At 44.3% G+C, this 21,072-nt stretch overlaps 1 protein-coding gene across 1 annotated transcript in view; it reads left to right on the top strand.

Moving 5' to 3' along the window:
• Positions 1–13,161: 13,161 nt before the first annotated feature.
• The window catches only part of depdc4 (DEP domain containing 4), a 70,979-nt gene continuing 63,068 nt past the window's right edge, over positions 13,162–21,072 (top strand). The window contains exon 1 of the mRNA XM_072269451.1: positions 13,162–13,254. Within this exon, the coding sequence (XP_072125552.1) occupies positions 13,191–13,254 (64 nt within the window). The 5' untranslated portion in view covers positions 13,162–13,190. The remainder of the gene's footprint in view (positions 13,255–21,072) is intronic.

The following is a 21,072-nucleotide window of genomic DNA, read 5'->3' on the forward strand; positions in this document are numbered from 1 at the left end:
CTTTATTGATCCTGGGGGAAATTGTTTTTTGTTACATTTGCACCATAAATAATAAATAGTAATAGAACCATAAATAGTTAAATAGTAATATGTAAATTATGCCAGTAAATTATGAAATAAGTTCAGAAACAGCCTATTGGCTCAGGGTGTCTGACCATCCAAGGGAGGAGTTGTAAAGTTTGATGGTCACAGGCAGGAATAACTTCCTATGATGCTCTGTGCTGCATCTCGGTGGAATGAGTCTCTGGCTGAATGTACTCCCGTGCCCACCCAGTACATTATGTAGTGGATGGGAGACATTGACCAAGATGGCATGCAACTTAGATAGCATCCTCTTTTCAGACACCACCGTGAGAGAGTCCAGTTCCATCCCCACAACATCACTGGCCTTACGAATGAGTTTGTTGATTCTGTTGGTGTCTGCTACCCTCAGCCTGCTGCCCCAGCACACAACAGCAAACATGATAGCACTGGCCACCACAGACTCGTAGAACATCCTCAGCATTGTCCGGCAGATGTTGAAGGACCTCAGTCTCCTCAGGAAATAGAGACGACTCTGACCCTTCTTGCAGACAGCCTCAGTGTTCTTTGACCAGTCCAGTTTATTGTCAATTCGTATCCCCAGGTATTTGTAATCCTCCACCATGTCCACACTGACCCCCTGGATGGAAACAGGGGTCACCGTGTACCTTAGCTCTCCTCAGGTCTACCAGCAGCTCCTTAGTCTTTTTCACATTAAGCTGCAGATAATTCTGCTCACACCATGTGACAAAGTTTCCTACTGTAGCCCTGTACTCAGCCTCATCTCCCTTGCTGATGCATCCAACTATGGCAGAGTCATCCGAAAACTTCGGAAGATGACAAGACTCTGTGCAATAGTTGAAGTCCGAGATGTAAATGGTGAAGAGAAAGGGAGACAAGACAGTCCCCTGTGGAGCCCCAGTGCTGCTGATCACTCTGTCGGACACACAGTGTTGCAAGCACACATACTGTGGTCTGCCAGTCAGATAATCAAGAATCCATGACACCAGGGAAGCATCCACCTGCATCGCTGTCAGCTTCTCCCCCAGCAGAGCAGGGCGGATGGTGCTGAATGCACTGGAGATGTGAAAAAACATGACCCTCACAGTGCTCGCTGGCTTGTCCAGGTGGGCGTAGACACGGTTCAGCAGGTAGACGATGGCATCCTTAACTCCTAGTCGGGGCTGGTAGGCGAACTGGAGGGGATCTAAGTGTGGTCTGACCATAGGCCAGGGCAGCTCCAGAACAAGTCTCTCCAGGGTCTTCATGATGTGGGAGGTCAATGCCACCAGTCTGTAGTCATTGAGGCCGCTGGGGCGCGGCATCTTCGGCACAGGGACGAGGCAGGATGTCTTCCACAGCACAGCAACCCTCCGGAGCCTCAGGCTCAGGTTGAATACATGGCGAAGTACTCCACATAGCTGAGGGGCACAGGCTTTGAGCACCCTGGTACTGACACCATCCGGTCCTGCAGCCTTGCTTGGGTTGAGACGTTTCAGCTGTCTTCTCACCTGTTCAGCTGTGAAGCCCACCGTGGTGGTTTCGTGTGGGGAAGGGGTATAGTCATGCGAGCAGGGTGGGGGACTGTGAGGAGGGGTAGGAGGGGAGCGTGGAATATGTGTTGGTTGAGGGCCGACAACGGATGGCTCATGTGGGGAATGGGTAGGGGCTACAATGTCAAATCTGTTAAAGAACAGGTTAAGTTCATTGGCCCTGCACTGAGATTCCCCCCCTCATTCTTCTAAATTCCAGTGAGTAGAGGCCCAGAGTCATCAAACACTCCTCATATGTTAACCCTTTCATTCACAGGATCATTCTCAAGAACCTCCTTTGGATCCTCTCCTATGCCAGCATATATTTTCTTAGATAAGCATCCAAAACTGCTCACAATACTCCAAGTGTGGTCTGACCAATTCGTTATAAAACCTCAGCATCACATTCTTGCTTTTGTATGGAGTTTGCACGTTTTTCCCAGTAATAATGTGGGATTCCTGTTGGTTACCCTGTTTTCTCCCACATCCCAAAGACATGTAGCTTATTTGCTAATTGACTATTCCAAATGTGGGTGACAGGATCTGGGGAAGTTCACAGGACAGGGTGAAGAATAATAAAATTTGATTAATTTGGATTAGTGAAAGTAGATGGTCAGTATGAACTTGGTGGCCAAATGGCCTGTTTCCAAGCTTTACCTGCGCTACTTTCCGCTCAACTGGACATTCACAGGGATGTTCTAGAATATTAGACCATTACTCCTCACAGACTTAGTGTCACAACCACTGACTCTGCTGCAGGGTCTACATGCCCCCATAGGCAAACCACTCAGCAGATTTGGTATTGCGCTCGTGAATATGCATGTGGCAGTTAATTACTATTTAATTATGATGGTATTTAACTCCCTTCTTTTCGTTGTAGTCTTGTCGAGACTCGAACAAAGCAGAGTAATCTTATACTGCCTGCTTACATTCAGCCTTGCCTGAGAAAGTGGAATATTGAGTCAACTGATGCTGGAGACCAACGGTGCTCATTTTATAATTAGATATTCCTTTCAACTGCAGTGTTGGCATCTAGTTTTCCGTTTCTGTTTGACCTAGCATTTATTGCTTTCTTTTCCCTTAAAATCCTGTTTGCATTAAAGTTTGTGAACTATCGACCTGCTTCAGTGTGTCTCTCTCTCTCTGAACTTGGGCCATATCCGAATGCCTTGGTACTTAGGAGGACAACAGTGCAGAAAAAGCTGCTTCTGCCCATCTACTCCATGCTAAACTGTTATTCAGCCAACTATCAACCGGCCCTCATATGTTAACCCTTTCATTCCTGGGATTATTCTTGTGGACCTCCTCTGGACACTCTCCAATGATAGCACATCCTCTGCACATCCAGGCCTTTCAGGAGTAACAAAGGGGTGACTGGTTCAGGAGTCTGATAGCAGTAGAGAAGAAGCTGTCTTGAATCTAGTTGTCCGGGCTTTCAAGCTTCTGTATCTTCTCCTAGAGGGCAGAAAAGAGAAAAAGGAATGGCCAGGGTGACAGGTATCTTGAAAGTCCTGTTAGCCTTCTTGAAGCAACACCTGGTGACAATGGAATGAATGGAAGGGAGAATCAAGCTTGTGATGAACCAGGCAGTGGTTTACAAAGTTCAAAATAAATTTGTTATCAAAGTACCTACTCTGTATGTCATCATATACTACCTTGAGATTTACTTTCTTGCAGGTATTTACAGTAGAACAAATACAACAGAATTGATGAAAAACTGCATACAATGACTGACAACAACGAATGTGCAAAAAGACTGACAAACAACTACTGTGCAAATACAGTAATAAATAAACACGAGTATTTACTGCATTTGGGGCGTCACAGTAGCGCAGCAGTTGGCACAACGTTATTACAGCTTCAGGCATCGGATTCCAGTGTCCTCTGTAAGGAAGTCTGTACATTCTTCCCATGAGCGCATGGGTTTCCTCCAGAGGCTCTGGTTTCCTCCCACAGTTCAAAGACGTACCGGTTTGTAGGTTAATTGATCATTGTTAATGGTCCTGGGATTAGGCTAGGGTTAAATTAGTGGGTTGCTGGGCAGTGTGGCTCATTGAGCCAAAAGGGCCTTTTCTGCACTGTATCTCCAAATAAATAAATAGATAGATAAAAAATATTGAGAACATGAATTGTTGAGCTCTTGAAAGTGAGTCCACTCCCTGTAGGTTCTGTCAGTCCAGAGCATAATAACTGCTGTGAGGCAGCCCGTCGGGATACTTTCTCTCACACACCTGTGGAAGTCAGAGATATAGTTTTGATTCCTCCAGAAAATAAAACCTCAAACAGATTGGAATGACAGCTGACAGCTGACAGCATGAAAGAGTTATCCTGGACTTTGTTTTCATTTGATGCAAATTGCTGATCAGGTCACAGGAAGTTCACCCGGGAGTAACTCCACTCAGGTTGTAATTAAGCTGGGTACTCTGTGACTGAAATAACAGGGTATTACCAGGATGACTGGGAATGTTTCTGAAAATTAGGAAGATTCGTCTTGCAACAATGACTGTTTCAAATTTCTTGACGTATCTGCAACCCTTCACCTTTCTTTGCCCGCCCTGTTCTGATCTCTCCTTTGTCTTTTCAATCCTCTCCTGTTCCACCTCCTTTTCTTTCTACAGGCCAAAATTACAACGCTGGTGATCCTTAACGTCACCTGCTTCAGTCTTCAGCTGCCTGCCAGTTGCTGAGCATCTTCACTCCAGGCTGATCTGCTGGCACACCAAGATGTCCGTAGGGGAATGCTGCCGACTGGCATATTCCAGGCTGCAGGAGAGATGCTCTGAAGGCACCTCAAGGGCTCAGTGGGAAAGGACCACTATATATTCTTCTACTACTACACAGGGTTGGGCCAGGTTGGGTGAAGAAGGCCTTCAATTACTGTAGTAATGTACCACCACAGGGGTGGGGGGGGGTCACAAGAGTGGCTGCAGTGCAACTGATGTGATAAAACAGTAAAACAGTACAGGAAGCATTGACTATCAAAGTAAAGAATGAAACCTTTAGTGCAGTTTATTTTTAAAAAATATTTTTTACTATGAAAAAAAATTATTTTGGTTTTAAGCGCTGGGGCTCTCCACTCTGGTCCGTTACTTGTTCCAGTCATGTCCCCTCTCACTCTGCTGAACTCTAGCAGATTGAAGTCCAGCCTGTCTGATACAAGGATTTCCTTTGGTTGCTCTGGTTTCCTCCCACATTCCAAAGACAGACTGGTTGGGGTTAGTAAGTTGTGAGCATGCTCTGTTGATGCCAGAAGCATGGTGACACTTGTGGGCTGCCCCCAGCACATCGTAGGACTGTGTTGGTCTCTGTCGCAAAAGGACACATTTCTCTGCTTCAACCAACACACACAAAATACTGCAGGAACTCAGCAGGCCAGGCAGCATCCATGGAAAATGGTCGAAGGGTTTAGGCCTGAAATGTTAACTGTACTTTTTTCCATAGGTGCTGCCTGGCCTGCTGAGTTCCTCCAGCATTTTGCGTGTGTTACTTGGGTTTCCAGTATCTGCAGATTTTCTCTTGTTTCAACGTACATGAGACAAGTAAAGCTAATCTCATCAAATTTTATCTGACATGACAACCCATTCATTCCAGGTATAGACCCACAGTGGCATGGTAGCATACCGCTTAGCAGCGACAGTGATCAGAAGATTGGAGTTCTATTCCCACCACTCTCTGTACATTCTCTCAGTGTCCGTGAGGGTTTCTTCCCACATTCCAAAGATAAACGCATTAGGATTAGTAAGCTGCTGGGGCTAGAAGCATGGTGACACTTATGGGCTGCCCCCAGCACTTCCTTGGTGTGTGGATTGTTAAGGTAAATGACATATTTCACTGTACTGTATGTTTTGATGTATAACTGAATGGTATTGTTTTCCATTTACATAACCTCAGTCCTTACTCAGGTAAGGATAGTATGCAAGCAAAACATTTTCACTGTATTTCAGTACATGTGATGACAATAAACCAATTGCCAGTTTCATTTCTAAATAGCTGTGCCCTTGTCCTCAGTGTCTGCCTCAAAGGTCCAGTGTCTCCAAAAAGCAGAGAAAGTTCTCCTCATGATGATCCACGCAGCCTGGTGTGTTTTTTCCATGAGCTTATGGTTCATTAGCTGTCATACTTCATCAGGATTTTGAGGAGATTTGGTCTCTGACAAATTATTTTCAGATGAGTGGTGGAGAGCATTCTGACTGGTTGCATCGCCAGCTGGTACAGGATTGCAGGGGTTGTAAACTCTCCCAGCTCCATCACAGGCGCACCCCTCCTCACCAGGGACATCTTCAAGACGCGATGCCTCAGGAAGGCAGCATCCACCACAAAGGATTCTCATCATCTGTGACATGTCCTCTTCTCTTTACTGCTATCCAGGAGGAGATACAGGAGCCGAAGATATACACTCAATGTTTTAGGATCCATCAGATTTCTGAGTGGTCAATGAGCCTATGAACTCTACCTCACTAGTCCTCTTCTGCACTACTCACTTATTTTATTTTTTATTGTAACTTAAAAGTTTTCTTTAATGTCTTGTACTTTACTACTGTCGTAAAACAACAAATTTCACGACATCTGCCAGTGACAAATGTCAGTCAATGGTTGAGTGAGCGAGGGCTTCTCTCTGGAGCAAAGGTGGATGATAGAGATGTACAGGATGATAGGGGTCTACCATAGATCGAGTGCACAGCCAGAGACTTTTCTCCCAGGGATGAAATGCTGATACCAGGGGGCATAAATTTAAGGTGGTTGGAGGAAAGTATGGGAGGGAGGATGTCAAGAGTGCTGGGTGTTTGAAAGGTGCAGCCATGGGTGATGGTAGAAGCAGATTTATTAGGACATTTAAGAACATCTTAGATAGTCAGTCGAACGTCAAAGCAAATTTATTATCAAAGTAACAGGCAAAGTAAAAAGTATTTCTATAGCTGTACCGTGGAGAGCATTCTGACAGGCTGCATCACTGTCTGGTACAGGGTGGAGGTGTGGTTGGGCCACAGCATGGAACCAAAAGAAGCTCCAGAAAGTTGTAAATAAGTCAGCTCCATCTTGGGTACTAGCCTCTGTAGTATCCAAGACGTCTTCAAGGAGCGGTGCCTCAGAAAGACGCTGTCCATTAAAAAGGACCTCTATCACCCAGGGCATGCCCTGTTCTCATTGTTACTGTCAGGAAAGAGGTACAGAAGCCTGAAGACACACATTTAATGATTCAGGAGCAGCTTCTTCCCCTCTGCCAGATGATTCCTAAATGGACATTAAACCCACGAACACTACCTCACTTTTTTAATATATATTATTTGTTTTTGCACTAGGTTTAATCTATTCAATATACATATATATATACATATACTTGAGATTCATTTTCTTGCAGGCATTTACAAGAAAATAAAGGAATACTATGGAATTAATTGAAAAATTACGCATAAATAAAGACTGACAAACTGTGCGCAAAAGATGGACATATGGATGATAGAAAAATAGAGGCTATGTGGGAGGGAAGGGTTAGATTGATCTTAGAGGTTAAAAGGTTGTTACAAACATCGTGGGCTAAAGCACCTGTACTGTGTTGTAGTGTTCTATGTTCTTTTCTTCTCCAATGAACCTGATTCTGATTACAATTGGGCACTAAATATTAACTGCTCTAGTTCAGATGAGCACCGTAGAATTGTTACGCACCTGAGAAAATGGGAGTTTTTGTTCTGTTAAACCAACAGTGCATTAATAATTCTTTGAAGGCATTGGTTGTAAATCACTTTGGAAATCTCATGAAAGGGTATTTAGTTGTAAGCCACCCTCCCTTCGGCAGTAATCGCTGTGAAATTGTGGTTAAGTGTTGAAGTTTAAAACCCTGTAAGTTTCCAGATAATTGGGACATAAAAACCTCTTAAGCAAAACACCACAAAGTAATTTGCACATAAAAGGTCTCAGTGAATTACTTCCACTAAGACCAAGGAGATCCCTCATTCATGGGTGTCATGGTAACGTAGTGTTTAGCGCGATGCGTTGGAGTTCTAAGTTTAATTTCAGAGTCAGCTCTAAGGAGTTTATATATCCTTCCTATGGAATGTGTAGGTTTTCTCTGGGTCCTCCAGCTTTCTCCCACAGTCCAAAGTCATACCGGGAAGGTTAATTGGTCTTTGTAAATTTCCTCATAAATGGGTTAGGCTTAAATCAGGTTGTCCGGGGAGCTGGGCAGCGTGGCTCCAAGGGTGTGTTCCGCGCTGTATAGTTCCTCTAAATAAATAAAAAAATAGATTGGGAAGGCATTTTCTGAGGTTTAGGTCTCAAATGGAGCTCAAAATTTAATCATTTATGGAGTATGGTGCATCACTGGCCAGGACAATTGATTGCCCGATTTCTATTTGCCCTTGAGCAGGTGGGGGAGGGAGGGTGTGGTGAGCTACGTTGAGTCATGTTTTCAACTGAACATGGAACACCACGGCACAGAATTAGTCCCTTTGGCCCAACTAGTCCGTGCCGAACTGTTATTCTGCCCAGTTCCATCAACCTGTAGCTGGAGCATCGCCCTCCATTTGCATCTCATCAATGAACATCCAAACTTCTCTTAAAAGTTGCAATTGAACCTGCATCCACCACTTCTGCTGGAAGCTCCTTCCCAGCTTGCACCACCCTCTGAGTGAAGAAGTTCCCCCTCAGGTCCCCAGAAAATATCTCACCTTTCACCCTTCTGCTTCTAGTTTCACCCAACCTCAGTGGAAAAAAAGCCTGTTTGCATTTACCCTCATAATTTTGTATACCTCTGTCAAATCTCCCCTCATTCTACAATGCTAACCTATTTGTCTTTTCCCTGTAACGGGTCCCAAGTTCTGGCAACATCCTTGTAAATTTTCTCTCTGCTTTTCAATCTTACTGATCTCTTTCCTGTGGGTAGGTCACCAGAATTGCACACAATACTCCAAATTTGGCCCCACCAATGTCTGATACAACTTCAATATAGCATCCCAATTTCCGTACTCAACAGGTCAGGCAGCATCTTTGGAGAGGCATAAAGAGTAGACATTTCATACCAAAAACCCTCATTCAAAAATGCTCCCTTTATGACCCTATCTACCAGTGATGAAACCTTCAAGGAATTATGGATCTATATTTGCTTTGAAGAACATGTTATGATCTGCGCAAAGCTATCAAGGCTGCAAAACAACAATATAGAGAGAAGATTGACTTAAGGTTCATAACGAATAGCACACGTGACTTGTGGTGAGGGCTGCATACCATTGCAGACTTCAAAGCCAAACGTTGTGGTGCCGCCAACATCGCGGCCTCTCTCCCAGATGGGCTCAATCACTTTTATGCTGGGTTCGATGTTGCTAACTCTGAGCCTCCGAGGAAAGTCACCGCTACAACCTGCAATCTGGTCATCTCTGAGGCTGAGGTATGCAGATGTTTCCAACAAGTGGACAGTCACAAGGCTGCAGGACCGGATGGCATCCTAGGGCGAGTACTTAGGGTGTGCGTAGCACAACCCAGGTGTGTTTACAGACATTTTTCCCAGTGCAGAGTACCCTCCTGCTTCAAATTATCCACCATTGTCCCTGTACCAAAAAAGACCAAGATAATATGCCTGAACAACTGGCATCCTGACGCACTCACCTCAATAATAAGCAAATGCTTTGAGAGGCTGGTCAAGGACTACATCTGCAGCTTGCTACCACCCAAACTGGACCCCCTACAATTCACCTACTACCACAACCGATCGACAGATGACGCCATAGCCACAGCTCTACACACTGTCCTTCCACATCTGGAGAAGAAGGATTCTTATGTGAGAATACTGTTCTTGGGACTACAGTTCAGCATTCAACACCATAGTTCCATCCAAGTTCAACAAGAAGCTCAGAGACGTTGACCTTGACCCTGCCTTGTGCAGTTGGATCCTGGACTTCCTGTCAGATCGCCAGCAGGTTGTAAGAGTGGGCTCCCTCACCTCCAACCCTCTGACTCTCAACACAGGAGCCCCTCAGGGCTGTGTACTGAGTTCCCTCCTTTACTCCCTGTATACCCATGACTATTTCATCACCCACTGCTCCAATCGGCTAATTAAAGTTGCCAATGACACTACATTGATTGGTTTATCTCAAACAGTAACGAGGTAGTCTACAGGGAAGAAGTCATCTCTCTGGCACAGTGGTGTCAAAAAAACAACCTCTCCCTCAATGTTGCAAAAACAAAGGAGCTGGTTGTGGACTACAGGAGGAATGGAGACAGGCTAACCCATAGTGACATCAATGGATCTGGGGTTGAGAGGGTAAACAGCTTCAAGTTTCTTGGCATCCACATCTCCCAGGACCTCATGTGGTCTGTACCCACCAGCTGTGTGGTGAAAAAGGCACAACAACGCCTCTTTCACCTCAGACAGTTGAGGAAGTTTGGTATGGGCCCCCAAATCCTAAGAACCTTCTACAGGGGCACAATTGATAGCATCTTGACTGGCTGCATCACTGCCTGATATGGGAACTGTACCTCCCTTAATCACAGTACTCTGCAGAGAGTGGTGCGGACAGCCCAGCACATCTGTAGTTGTGAACTTCCCATGATTCAGGACATTTACAAGGACAGGTGTGTAAAAAGGGCCCAAAGGATCATTGGGGACCCAAGCCATCCCAACCACAATCTACTCCAGCTGCAGCCATCCGGGAAGTGGTACCACAGCATAAAATCCAGGACCAACAAGCTCCAGGACAGCTTCTTCCACCAGGCCATCAGACTGATGAACTCATGCTGATTTGAATGTACTTTATATTACACTGACTGTTCTATTTATTATAAATTACTATGATTGTACATTGCACATTTAGATGGAGATGTAACGTAAGGAATGTGAAGGATGTAAGAAAGAAAGTCAATTCAATTCAATCCCTGTTTTAGTGAAGTCTCTGCTGTTAGTGAGGAAGCTCAGAAGCCAATAAGTGTTTGGTGTGTTCCTGGAAACAGCGAGTAACCAGAGTCCCCATGTGATGATGATTTCCCGATTTTGCAGAAGCAACAGCCTTTGAACTTCTGCTTTTGAAAGAGGCAGCAGCTGAAATTTCTTATCTCCTCTCGCACAACCTGCTAACTGAGTCCATGAAGTCACGCACTTCACTGAAAGCAATACAGAACGTAGAAAATAGGAGTAGGAATGGACCAATCTCCTCCTCCATTCGAAACACCAGAGATTCTGCAGATGCCGGAAATCCAGATTAACACACACAAAATGCTGGAGGAATTCAGCAGGTCAGGCAGCATCTATGGAAATGAATAAATAGTCAATGTTTCAGGTTTAGACCTTTCCTCTCCTCCATTGAATATAATCACCACAAATCTCTACCTCAATATCCTCTTCCCTCCCAAGTCAATTTGAGTTTATCATCATGTTGCATTAGTATTGCGTGGTATGGGTCCAATGAAAAACCAGCTTGCAGTAGAATCAGACACATGGGTACAGACAACACACAGAATATAAATTATATGTAAATTGGTGTGGTGCCTACAGAGTATGCTCACATCTTACTAACCGTAACCCATACATCCCTGACACAAACATTTTCTATCAGATAGCAATCTTTAGGAAGCAGTTCAATGGACACATGAACAGGCAGTTGGGATGAGTTAAATTACCATCCTGGTGCAGGTATGATGGACCAAAGGGCCTGTATTCTATGGTCTATTCTCCTTATGTCAGAAGCTGGACTTGTTGGATATTTTCCAGTCTCCCCCATCTTATTTCTGTAAGAAGTCTTGTAAAGCAGGGGTCCCCAACCTTTTCTGCACTGCGGACTGGCCGACCGGGAGGGCGGGGGGTAGGTTTGCCAACAGACAAGAGGAGCAGTCAAATACGTTGTGTTTACCCCGAGAAAGACTAGCATGACCATGAAGCCTTGCTCGGGCACCAGTGTGCATGCGTGCGCATGCTGATTTTTTTCCACAAATCGTTTTTGGCGATTCTGTTTGGGGGGTGTTAATCACGACCGGAATATAGGTGATAAGTGGCTAATACACTCAATTTCGTTTCTAAAAAGGTTTATCTAACAAATTTAATATTAAACACACAGCACATATTTTCCTCCCATGAATATAGTGATAAGTCAATTATCAGGGGAGGACAGGGGAGCTTGAAGTAACTGTTGAATGAACTTCCAGTAGAAGTGGTAGAGGCAGGTTCGATATTATCATTTAAAGAAAAATTGGATAGGTATATGGACAGGAAAGGAATGGAGGGTTATGGGCTGAGTGCAGGTAGGTGGGACTAGTTGAAAGTAGTGCTCGGCACGGACTAGCAGGGCAGAGATGGCCTGTTTCCGTGCTGTAATTGTTATATGGTTATACAATATGTCACTTATAAGTCAATAGCATCATAACATTTTAAGTAACGTTTGGGTATTAAATACACAGCACATATTTTCCCCGTATGAACATATAAAATCATTGCAACACACCAATATCACTGAATCAGTGGGAGCCCTGGGCTTGTTTTCCTGCAACAAGATGGTCCCATTGAGGGGTGATGGGAGACAGCGAAACTCGAAGGGGGTTCCTTATGTCCAGTCTATTCTGCAATTCAGTTTTCGTTGCATTAATTGCAGAAAACCTTGCTTTGCAGAGATATGTTGGAAATGGAAGCAACGTTTCCAGTGCTTCCGTGGCTATCTCAGGATATTTAGCCTTGACTTTGATCCAGAATGCCGGCAGAGATGTTATGTCAGACATACTTTCCAGCCCGCCGTCATTTGCAAACTCGAGGAGTTGATCTCCTTCCCGCGCTGACATGGATGACGCGTGGGTAATGACCACACGTGCGTTCAAGCTCAACAGTGGGAGTGACAGGGAATGAGGAAAGGTTTCCTCGCGCCCCGGTGGTTGGGGACTGCTGTTGTAAAGTTTTTCCTGAGGTTTGTATTATCTCAATAGGAAAAGCAACAAAAGTCAGTCTCGACTTTGAACTGAATTAACTGGATCCAAATTCGATAAATTATACAAATAAATAAACAGGAGGTTTAACAAACCAACTGTCAGCCAGTAAGCAGTGACTACTTTGCATTCAAAGAGCTCAAGGACTTTAATCCTAAATAAACTGTAGAAGAGTTTTACAATCAGAATCATTATCACTGACACACCTCACTTTTGCGGCAGCAGTACAGTGCAAGACAAAAAAATATATTATGAATTACAATTTCAAAATAGTGCAAAAAGAGAGCAAATATATTGAAATAGTTAGTGTTCATTGGCCATAGCACAGGATTGGAAAAAGCTACAGAAAGTTGCGCACTCAGCCAGCTCCATCACGGGCTCTAGCCTCCCCACCATCTGAAGTCACGAACAAAGTATTCGCAGACCAAGCCGTGTTGTATCCCGATAAAACGGTTTACGTGGTGCATCGATAAAATTAGTCATGAAGCAGGAATTTAGAGCCATCTGAGATGGGAAGAGAGCGGGACTCGATGTCTCGTTCCGTGATCCCGTTGAGGAAGGTGGAGGCTACTCTTCCTCTGAGCAAGGACGCGGCCCCGAGAACATGGGGCGGGGCTACGACGCTGCGTGCCTCTGAATGGGCGGGGCTACGACGCTGCGTGCCTCTCAGTGGGCGGGGCTTAAGGACGGTTGTTGTCGCTCGGGAGCGGGTCTTGATGACGCTGCGAGCGGGAGGCGGTAATGGCGGTGAATTTAACTCCGCGCTTTCGGCGGTTGGAAAGTCGTGGGTCGCTGAGGCGCCGAGGTACTGGAATCGGGGACATTGCGGGCTGTCGGGGAGCGTGGGTGTGGAGTGGGGACGTTTAGAGGTAGTATTATGGAAGGGAGATAGGGGAAAGGATGAGGAGGTTCGGGAGGGGGGTAGGGTAGTGGAGGGTTAAAGATATTAGGGTAGCGGAGGTTGGGTGGGTGTGGATGTTTGGTAGGGGTCGGGAGGAGGGGGTGAGAGTGAGTTAAAAGTTAAAAGAAAAAACAACATCCATCATCAGGAACCTCCCCCTCAGGACTCACACCAGCAGGTTCAAGCACAGTTATTACCTCTCAACCATCAGGCTGTTGAACCAGTGGAGATCACTTCATCTGCCCCTTCACTAATCTGTTCCCACAACGTAGGAAGTCACTTTCAAGGACTCTTCATATCATGTTCTCAATATTCATTATTTATTCACTTATTATTATTTCTTTCTTTTTATATTTTTGCATTTTGACTTTTGTACACTGGTTGAACACCCGAGTTGGTGTGGCCTTTTGTTGATTCTATCATGTTTATTATTCTGTTATGGATTTACTGAGGGTGCCCACGAGAAAAATGACTCTGTTGTATCTGGTGACATATATGTACTTTGATAATAAATTTAATTTGAACTTTGACATCCACAGCATAATAAATTTTAAATCGTCCTAAAGATTTAATTGCTGTGGAGGATTTCTGCTTGGCAAGTGAGACATGTGGCTGTGAAACAATCTTGAGTAGTGGGACCTCCTCTGGAAGTTGTTTGACTGCAGGAAGTGGTTCTGACAGCTCTGGACACCTTTCTTCTGGACATGGCATCCCAAACATTGTATGGCAAGTTGCTTGATCTGCTGATCTATTCCAGACCACCATACAAAGCTTCAAGTCAATACTTTCATTTTGACCACACCTAGATGACAGGCGTGTAGCTCCTCCAACACTTCAGCTCTCATTTGGATGGTACAGCAACTCTCAATCCCCACATAAGAGAATCCCTATTGAGGGCAAGTTTATCCTGGCACTGGTAAAAATGGGAGTACTGGAATTTTGGCTGTATATTCCAGCCACTCTGGGTGGTCATGTCGACCTGAGACAATGTGGAGTCTTTTCAAAGATTCAAAGGTCAAATTTAATGTCAGAGAAATGTCTACAATATACATCCTGAAATGCTTTTTCTTTGCAAAACTCCACAAAAACGGAGAAATGCCCCAAAGAATGAACGACAGTTAAACGTGGGATCCCCAAAGTCTCCCCCCTCTCCCCCCCACCAGCAAAAAAAAGCGCATCGGTACCATTACTGAGCCCAAGCGTGTGCTAAGCAATAGCAAAGACACAGACCAAAGTTACCCCAAAAGCTTCACATTTCATCTGACAATTGACAAACCAAAGGTTCTCTCTCTCCCTGGTAAGGGAGAGGGAGGTGTCCCCCATTTTCACAATGAGTGGGAGACATAACAACAACCCGCTGGTTTACGATATTAAAAGTCCATTTCGACGCTTTTTTCGAGCTCTGTGTCTGAAGAGCGCAAAGACCTCGGGTCTTGGGCCCACAGCAAAGATTTTCTGGCCTCCCTGATGACTCACGAATCTCCTACTGTGACATCGACCCTCGATCCCCACCCCATCTCCAGAGCCCGAGATCTTAGGCTTCCGAACACGATCAAAACTCTCAGGCCAAACCGTTGGCATGTCAAATAATGGCCAGTCGTGGAACCCCGAGAACGGGTCCCATTCCTGCAAAGAACCAAAGCCTGCGTGTAACTCCAGGTCAGGGTCCTCAAAAGAACCCTGAAAGGGAAAAATAAAGATATTAAAGGTAGAAATAGAGCTGTTTCTGAAGATGCAAGCAAAGGAGTCGCTGTTTGGCGCCATTATCCCTCCTATACTCCTTTCTGGTTTTCCTTTGGATCATCTCTGCCTTTTGATTTGCATTAGGGAGAATAGGTCAAGAGAAGTGTTCTCTTTTATAAACTTTTCAGGTATTTCATTTTCCAAGAGTAAACGGGCATCCACTACTGCTTGAATTTTCTCAGCGCACTGTGTAATTCTTGTGTGTCAATGGTGTGACCACAGTTAGTGATGCTTGATTTAAAGAATTCATACTTGTTGCGTCATGCTCTGAGCCCTGAATCTTCTAATTTCTGTAACACTGTCTTGAGATTTTGGATGTGTTCCTCATCATCCTCACTGGTAAGAATGATGTCATCCAAATAACACTGCATGCCTGGTCAGCCTTGCAGCATCGGGTTTACAGCTTTCTGCCAGAGTGCTGATGTAGATGCTATTCCAAAAATAAGCTTATTAGAATGATGAAGCCCTTTGTGAGTGTTTAAGATGAGAAACACTTTGGACTCCTATCTCCATCTGTAAGTAGGCCTCAGAAAGTCCACTTTACAATGATACAGTAAGGTCGCAGAAAGGTTTGCAATGATACAGTATCCTCTATCCTGGGCAAAGGGTAATAATCTACTTTCAATACTGGGTTAGTGGTGATCTTAAAACCACCACAGATCCTGACAGATCCATCCTCCTTGACTATTGGGACCATTGGTGTTGTCCATGGGCTCTGCTTAACCTATGACCTTAGAAAGAATTCTTTCAGCTTCCATGTGATCTTGCTATCTGGCTACTTTATCATGGATGGACTTTGTAAAACTTAAGTGTGGCATTTTCATTTAACTATCTTACCTTCGATAGGTTAGAGTTTTCCAGTGCTATCCTCAAACTGCTGTGGCCCCATCCAGAACCTTTCTAAATTCGCTTTCAGTTGACTCCATTACAAGGGATGTGGCATGTGGATCTCCAATCAAGTTGTAGTTGTCTCAGCCAATCATGGCCCCACAATGCCGGTCCTCCTGTTTTTACAACAAACAAGCCCAATGTGGCTTGTTGGTTGTTGTATTTCACTGTTAAGAATGTCATTCTGACAGTTTTTTTTCTCCTGTATAATTTCTTAGTTGGATATTTTCAGGTTTCAGTTTAATATCTTTGAAATGATGTTCAAACTTATTTTGTTGAATGACTGAAACAGCCTAGCCAATATCCAATTCCATTTCAATTAGTTTGCTGTTCACTTCAGTGTAAGCCATATTGGTTGTCTATTGTTAATTTTCACATTGTAAATTTCAAGGCTATGTAGTCCTGTGTCACTCTCATCATATCAGGTTTTTCATTACAGATGCAAGTTGGTGGTCTTTTTGAAAGTGCAACTTGAGTTTTTATTTTTGTCTCTTCCCTCTACAGTCCATTTATTTTTTTTTCTGCCTGACATGCTCTTTGTATGTGTCCTACCTTGTTGCATTTTCTTGCAAGTTTTGCCTTAAAACCTGCGTTGTTCTGATGTATGTGAGTCCCTGCCACAACGGTAACACAGTTTGATTGGCCAGACAGGTTTCTGTTTTGACATTGCAATTTTGTTCACACTCACTTTTATTCCTCACTGCAACTCAGTTGCGTCTCTTTCTACCTATTGAACTCAGCAACACTGACATTCATCTTGCATGGGCTATTTCATTTGCTTTAAAATGCTGCTTCATTTGTTCAGTATAAATAACCAGTTATCTGTTATGCAATTGAATGCATCTATCTTTCAGATGTAGCCAGCAATTTCTGCTTATTATTGTCACCTGGAACTCATGGTTTATGAACCTGTGGCCTTACACATTGCTTGTTAATTTCATCTGTTTTTTGATCTGCAGATGCTGGAAATCCAAAGCAACACATACAAAATGCTGGAGGAACTCAGTAGACCAGGCAACATCTACGAAAAAGAGTAAATAGTCAATGTTTCGGGTTGAGACCCTTCGTTGGACTGAAAAGGAAGGGGAGGTCAGAACAAGAAGGTGGAGGGAGAGGAGGAAGAAGCCTTTTCTCGGTGGCCCAGGCGAGATGATTGTGTATTGGTCAGAGCCCTACAGAAGTCAGGAGATAGGCTAAAATGAGAGATTAGAGCAAGGCCTGTCTTTTTGGACTGCACAGTCTTGGAAAGTGTTGGCATCAGAGGCCTAACCTTAGCTGCAAATAAAAGGAGGGTAGTCTCAAGTGGAGTGGCCATTGTTAGAGTGTGCCAATGATGGAGTCTGAAGGCTTTGCCTTAACAGGGTTCAGTGTGAACAGGCAGAGACACAGTTAAGAAGAGGGAAGCCTTTTTCTTTTTGGTATTGAGTGGTCAGGATGGAATACATTTCCTGTCAGATGTGGGATTTTAAGATACCTGACTTTCTCTGATGACAACATCTGTAGGAAGTGCACTTCCACTTCAGAGCCTGACTGACCAGATCAAGGAGTTGGAGCTGCAGTTTGATGTACACAGGATCATTCAGAAGGCTGAAGATGTAGATGAGACTTTTGAAGATGTGATCACACCCAGAGTACAGACTTCTGACAGCAGGAGAGGTAAGGGGATTAAGAAGCCGGTGCAGGGTTCCCCTGTGGCCATTCTGCTCAGTAACAAGTATACCCCTTTGGATACTGCTGGGGGGGATGACCCATCAGAGCACGGCAGCAGCTGCCAGGCTGATGGCACTGTAGCCGAGCTGTGACGGGGAAGAGTAAAGTCAGCCAGTGCAATAGTTATAGGGGACTTGATAGTCAGGGGGACAGACAGAGATTATGTGATATAGATCAGTTGCAGATGTGGGCTAAGAAATGGCAGATGGAGGTTAACTCAGATGAATGTGAAGTGTTGCATCTCAGTAGGGCAAATGCACGGAGACAATACGCTGTTAAGTACAAAGTCCTTAACAGTATTGCTGAGCAGAGGGATCTTGGGCTTCAAGTTCATAGCTCCTTGAAAGTTGCTATACAGGTTGATAAGGTGGTTAAGAAGGCTTATGGAATGCTTGCTTGTATTAGTCAAGGCACTGAGTTCAAGAGTCATGAGGTTATGTTACAATCTTATAAAACTCTGGTTTGACGACAGCTGAAGTATTGTGTACAGTTCTGGTTGCCCCACGATAGGAAGGATGTTGAGGCTTTGGAGAGCGTGCAGAAGAATATCACCAGGATGCCACCTGGTTTAGAGGGCATGCTCTATTATGAGAGGCTGGATAAACTTGGGTTGTTTTCTCTGCAGTGTTGGAGGCTGACAGGAGATCTGATAGAGCTTTACAAGGTTATGAGAGGTGTGGATAATGGACAGAGTATCTGTTTCCCAGGGTTGAAATGTCTAATACCAGAGGGGATGTGAGGGGTCAGTTTTTTTTTTAACTCGGAGAGCCATGGATGCTGGGAATACACTGCCTGGTAGAGGTAAATACATTAGAGGCCTTTAAGAGATGTTTGGATAGGCACATGGATGTAAGGTAAATGGAGAGATATGGACATTGTGTAGGCAGGAGGGATTAGTTCCTGGGTGTTTTTGATTTGCTTTTTAGCTGGCTTGGTATAACACTGGGCCGAATAGCCTGCTCCTGTGCTGTACTCTTTTGTGTTCTATGTTCTGCAAGGTTCAGGTGATGGGTGAAACCGGGGGAGGGTGTAAGTGTATAGGGTCTGGACATCCATCGTGAAAGTGAGAAGGTTGGGGCAAGGTAACTTGAAGTCATTGCAGAGATCGGGAGTTCTTCCCCTCTTCCCCCCCCCACCCCACCTTCTTATTCTTACTTCTCCCCTTCCTTTCCAGCCCTGATGAAGGGTCTTGACCCAAAATGTCGACTATTTATTCTTCTCCATAGCTACTGCTGGGCCTGCTGAGTTCCTCCAGCATTTTGTGTGTCATCTGTTTTCTGCCTTTCTTTTAAACTTGACCATCTCTCTCTCCCCTTCCAAAGAAACACATGCTGCGCTTTTTTTTTACTCTAATGTTTCTCTGCCCTTTTGAAGTAAAAATGTGCTGCAATTCAACAGGTCATCTTGGGTTCATTTTAAAACAATGCTAATTAAACAATATATTTACAATGTTGCTCAAATATTACTGAAATATTAAATGCATTACATGAAGGTGAGTGCAGAGGGGTTAGGAGTAGCAGGGAGGGGAGGACGGTATGGGGGAGGGTAGGTTTTGGTTTGGGGCAGTAGGTGGTTTTGGGAAGAGGAGTGGTGACGTGGAGGAGTATTGCTTTCACTTTCTCAATTACAACTGTATTCTTCTTGAGTAATACACAAAAGTGCCGGGGGAACTCAAAGTCCAGTTTATTATCATGTGCTCAAGTGTGTGCTTGCACAGGTGTAATGGAAAACTTGTTTCATGCACATTGCATCATTTAAACAGTATTTGCAAGAAAAATGTACAACACGATTAGAACAATAAAAGTCCATTTTAGCGCAAGAGGGTCAAAGTGGTTATAGTGTGGATAAACTAACAGTGTTGTGCAAGTTGGATTAAGAATAAAATGGGTGAAGGGAAGTATCTGTTACTGAACCTGATCATGTGAGACTTTTGGCTTCTGTACCTCCTGCTTGATGGCAGCTGTGAGAAGATGGCATGGATGTTTGATATTAGATGTTACCTTCTTGAGGTGGTGCCTTTTGTTGATACTACTGAATGTGGGGAAAGAGTTACCTGTGATGTATAGGTCAGAGTCCACTGCTCTCTACAGTGGCTTCTGTTCCTGTGTGTTTGAATTGTTGTACCATCGGACCATGATGCAACCAGTCAGGGCACTTCCAACAGTTTGTCAGTGTTTGATCAGCCAACCTCCTAATGAAATAAAAGCATTGGTGTTCTTTCCTTGAGTGCATCACTGTGCTGGGCCTAGTACAGGTTAACCATGCGTTAACATCTGGGTGCTAAAAGCTACTGACCCTCTCCACCTCTGATTCGCTGATCTGGACAGAAGGACGTTTGGTCTCCTTCCCTCTCCTGAAGTTAGCAGCCTGCTTTGTAGTTTTGTTGATGTCGAGCGAGCGGTTTTTATAGCACTCTTCAACCAGGTGTTGAGATATAGGTTTACCCACAGTGCTGTTAGGGAAGGAGTTCAAAGATTCTGATTTAGTGATGGTAAAGGAACAGCGATATACAGTATTTCCAAATCAGGGTGGTGTGTGCATTGAAGGGCAATTTCCAGGTGGTGGTGGTGTTCCCCGTGCTCTTGCTGCCCATGCAGATGATAGAAGTCAAGGAGCTGTCTAAAAAGTCTTAGTGAGTTGCTGCAGAGCATCTTGTAGATGGGACAAACTGCTGTAACTATGCTTAGGTGGAGAGTGACTGGTTGTGGATAAGATGCTTATCAAGTGGGCTGTTTAAGCCTCTGAGTATTGTTGAAGATGCACTCATCCACACTAGAATCAAGATTGTTTAAAACCATTTTCAGTATACAAGTGTGAAGGGTTGTTAGTCTGGATCTGATGCAGCCCAAAAGAAGAATACTCAAGATAAAGAACCTGATCGCAATAGTAAAAACAGAATAAATATAGAAAAGGAAGATGGCTTATGTACATAGAATGTATGTCATAAAGTGATACTGGACACAGGAGTGCTTGTGTATAAGATGACTGACAGGAAATAATAAAGTAGTGCTAGTTGAGGATGTGGAGTGATGGGTTAATGGGTGGAGGTGTTGATCAGCCTTATTGCTTGGGAAAATAACAGTCTTTGAGTCTGATGGTCCTGGCGTGGATACTTGATGGCCAGTAGGCTGGTGCCAGTGATGAGTTGGGCGGTTTTGACCATCATGGGAAGTGGAGAGTGTTCCATGACACTCGTGACTTGAGCCTTGTAGATAGTGGAAGGCTTTAGGGAGTTAGGAAGTTCAAGTTTAATTGTTATTCACCCATCCATGTGAATACAGCCAAATGAAACTGTAGGATCTCCAGCCTCTGAGCTGCTCTCGTAGCCACATTTGTATAAGGCTACTCCAGTTCAGTGGAGACAAGAGACTGTAGACACTG

Source organism: Mobula birostris, chromosome 9, assembly GCF_030028105.1.
Source record: "Mobula birostris isolate sMobBir1 chromosome 9, sMobBir1.hap1, whole genome shotgun sequence".
In the NCBI taxonomy this organism is placed as follows: domain Eukaryota; kingdom Metazoa; phylum Chordata; class Chondrichthyes; order Myliobatiformes; family Myliobatidae; genus Mobula; species Mobula birostris.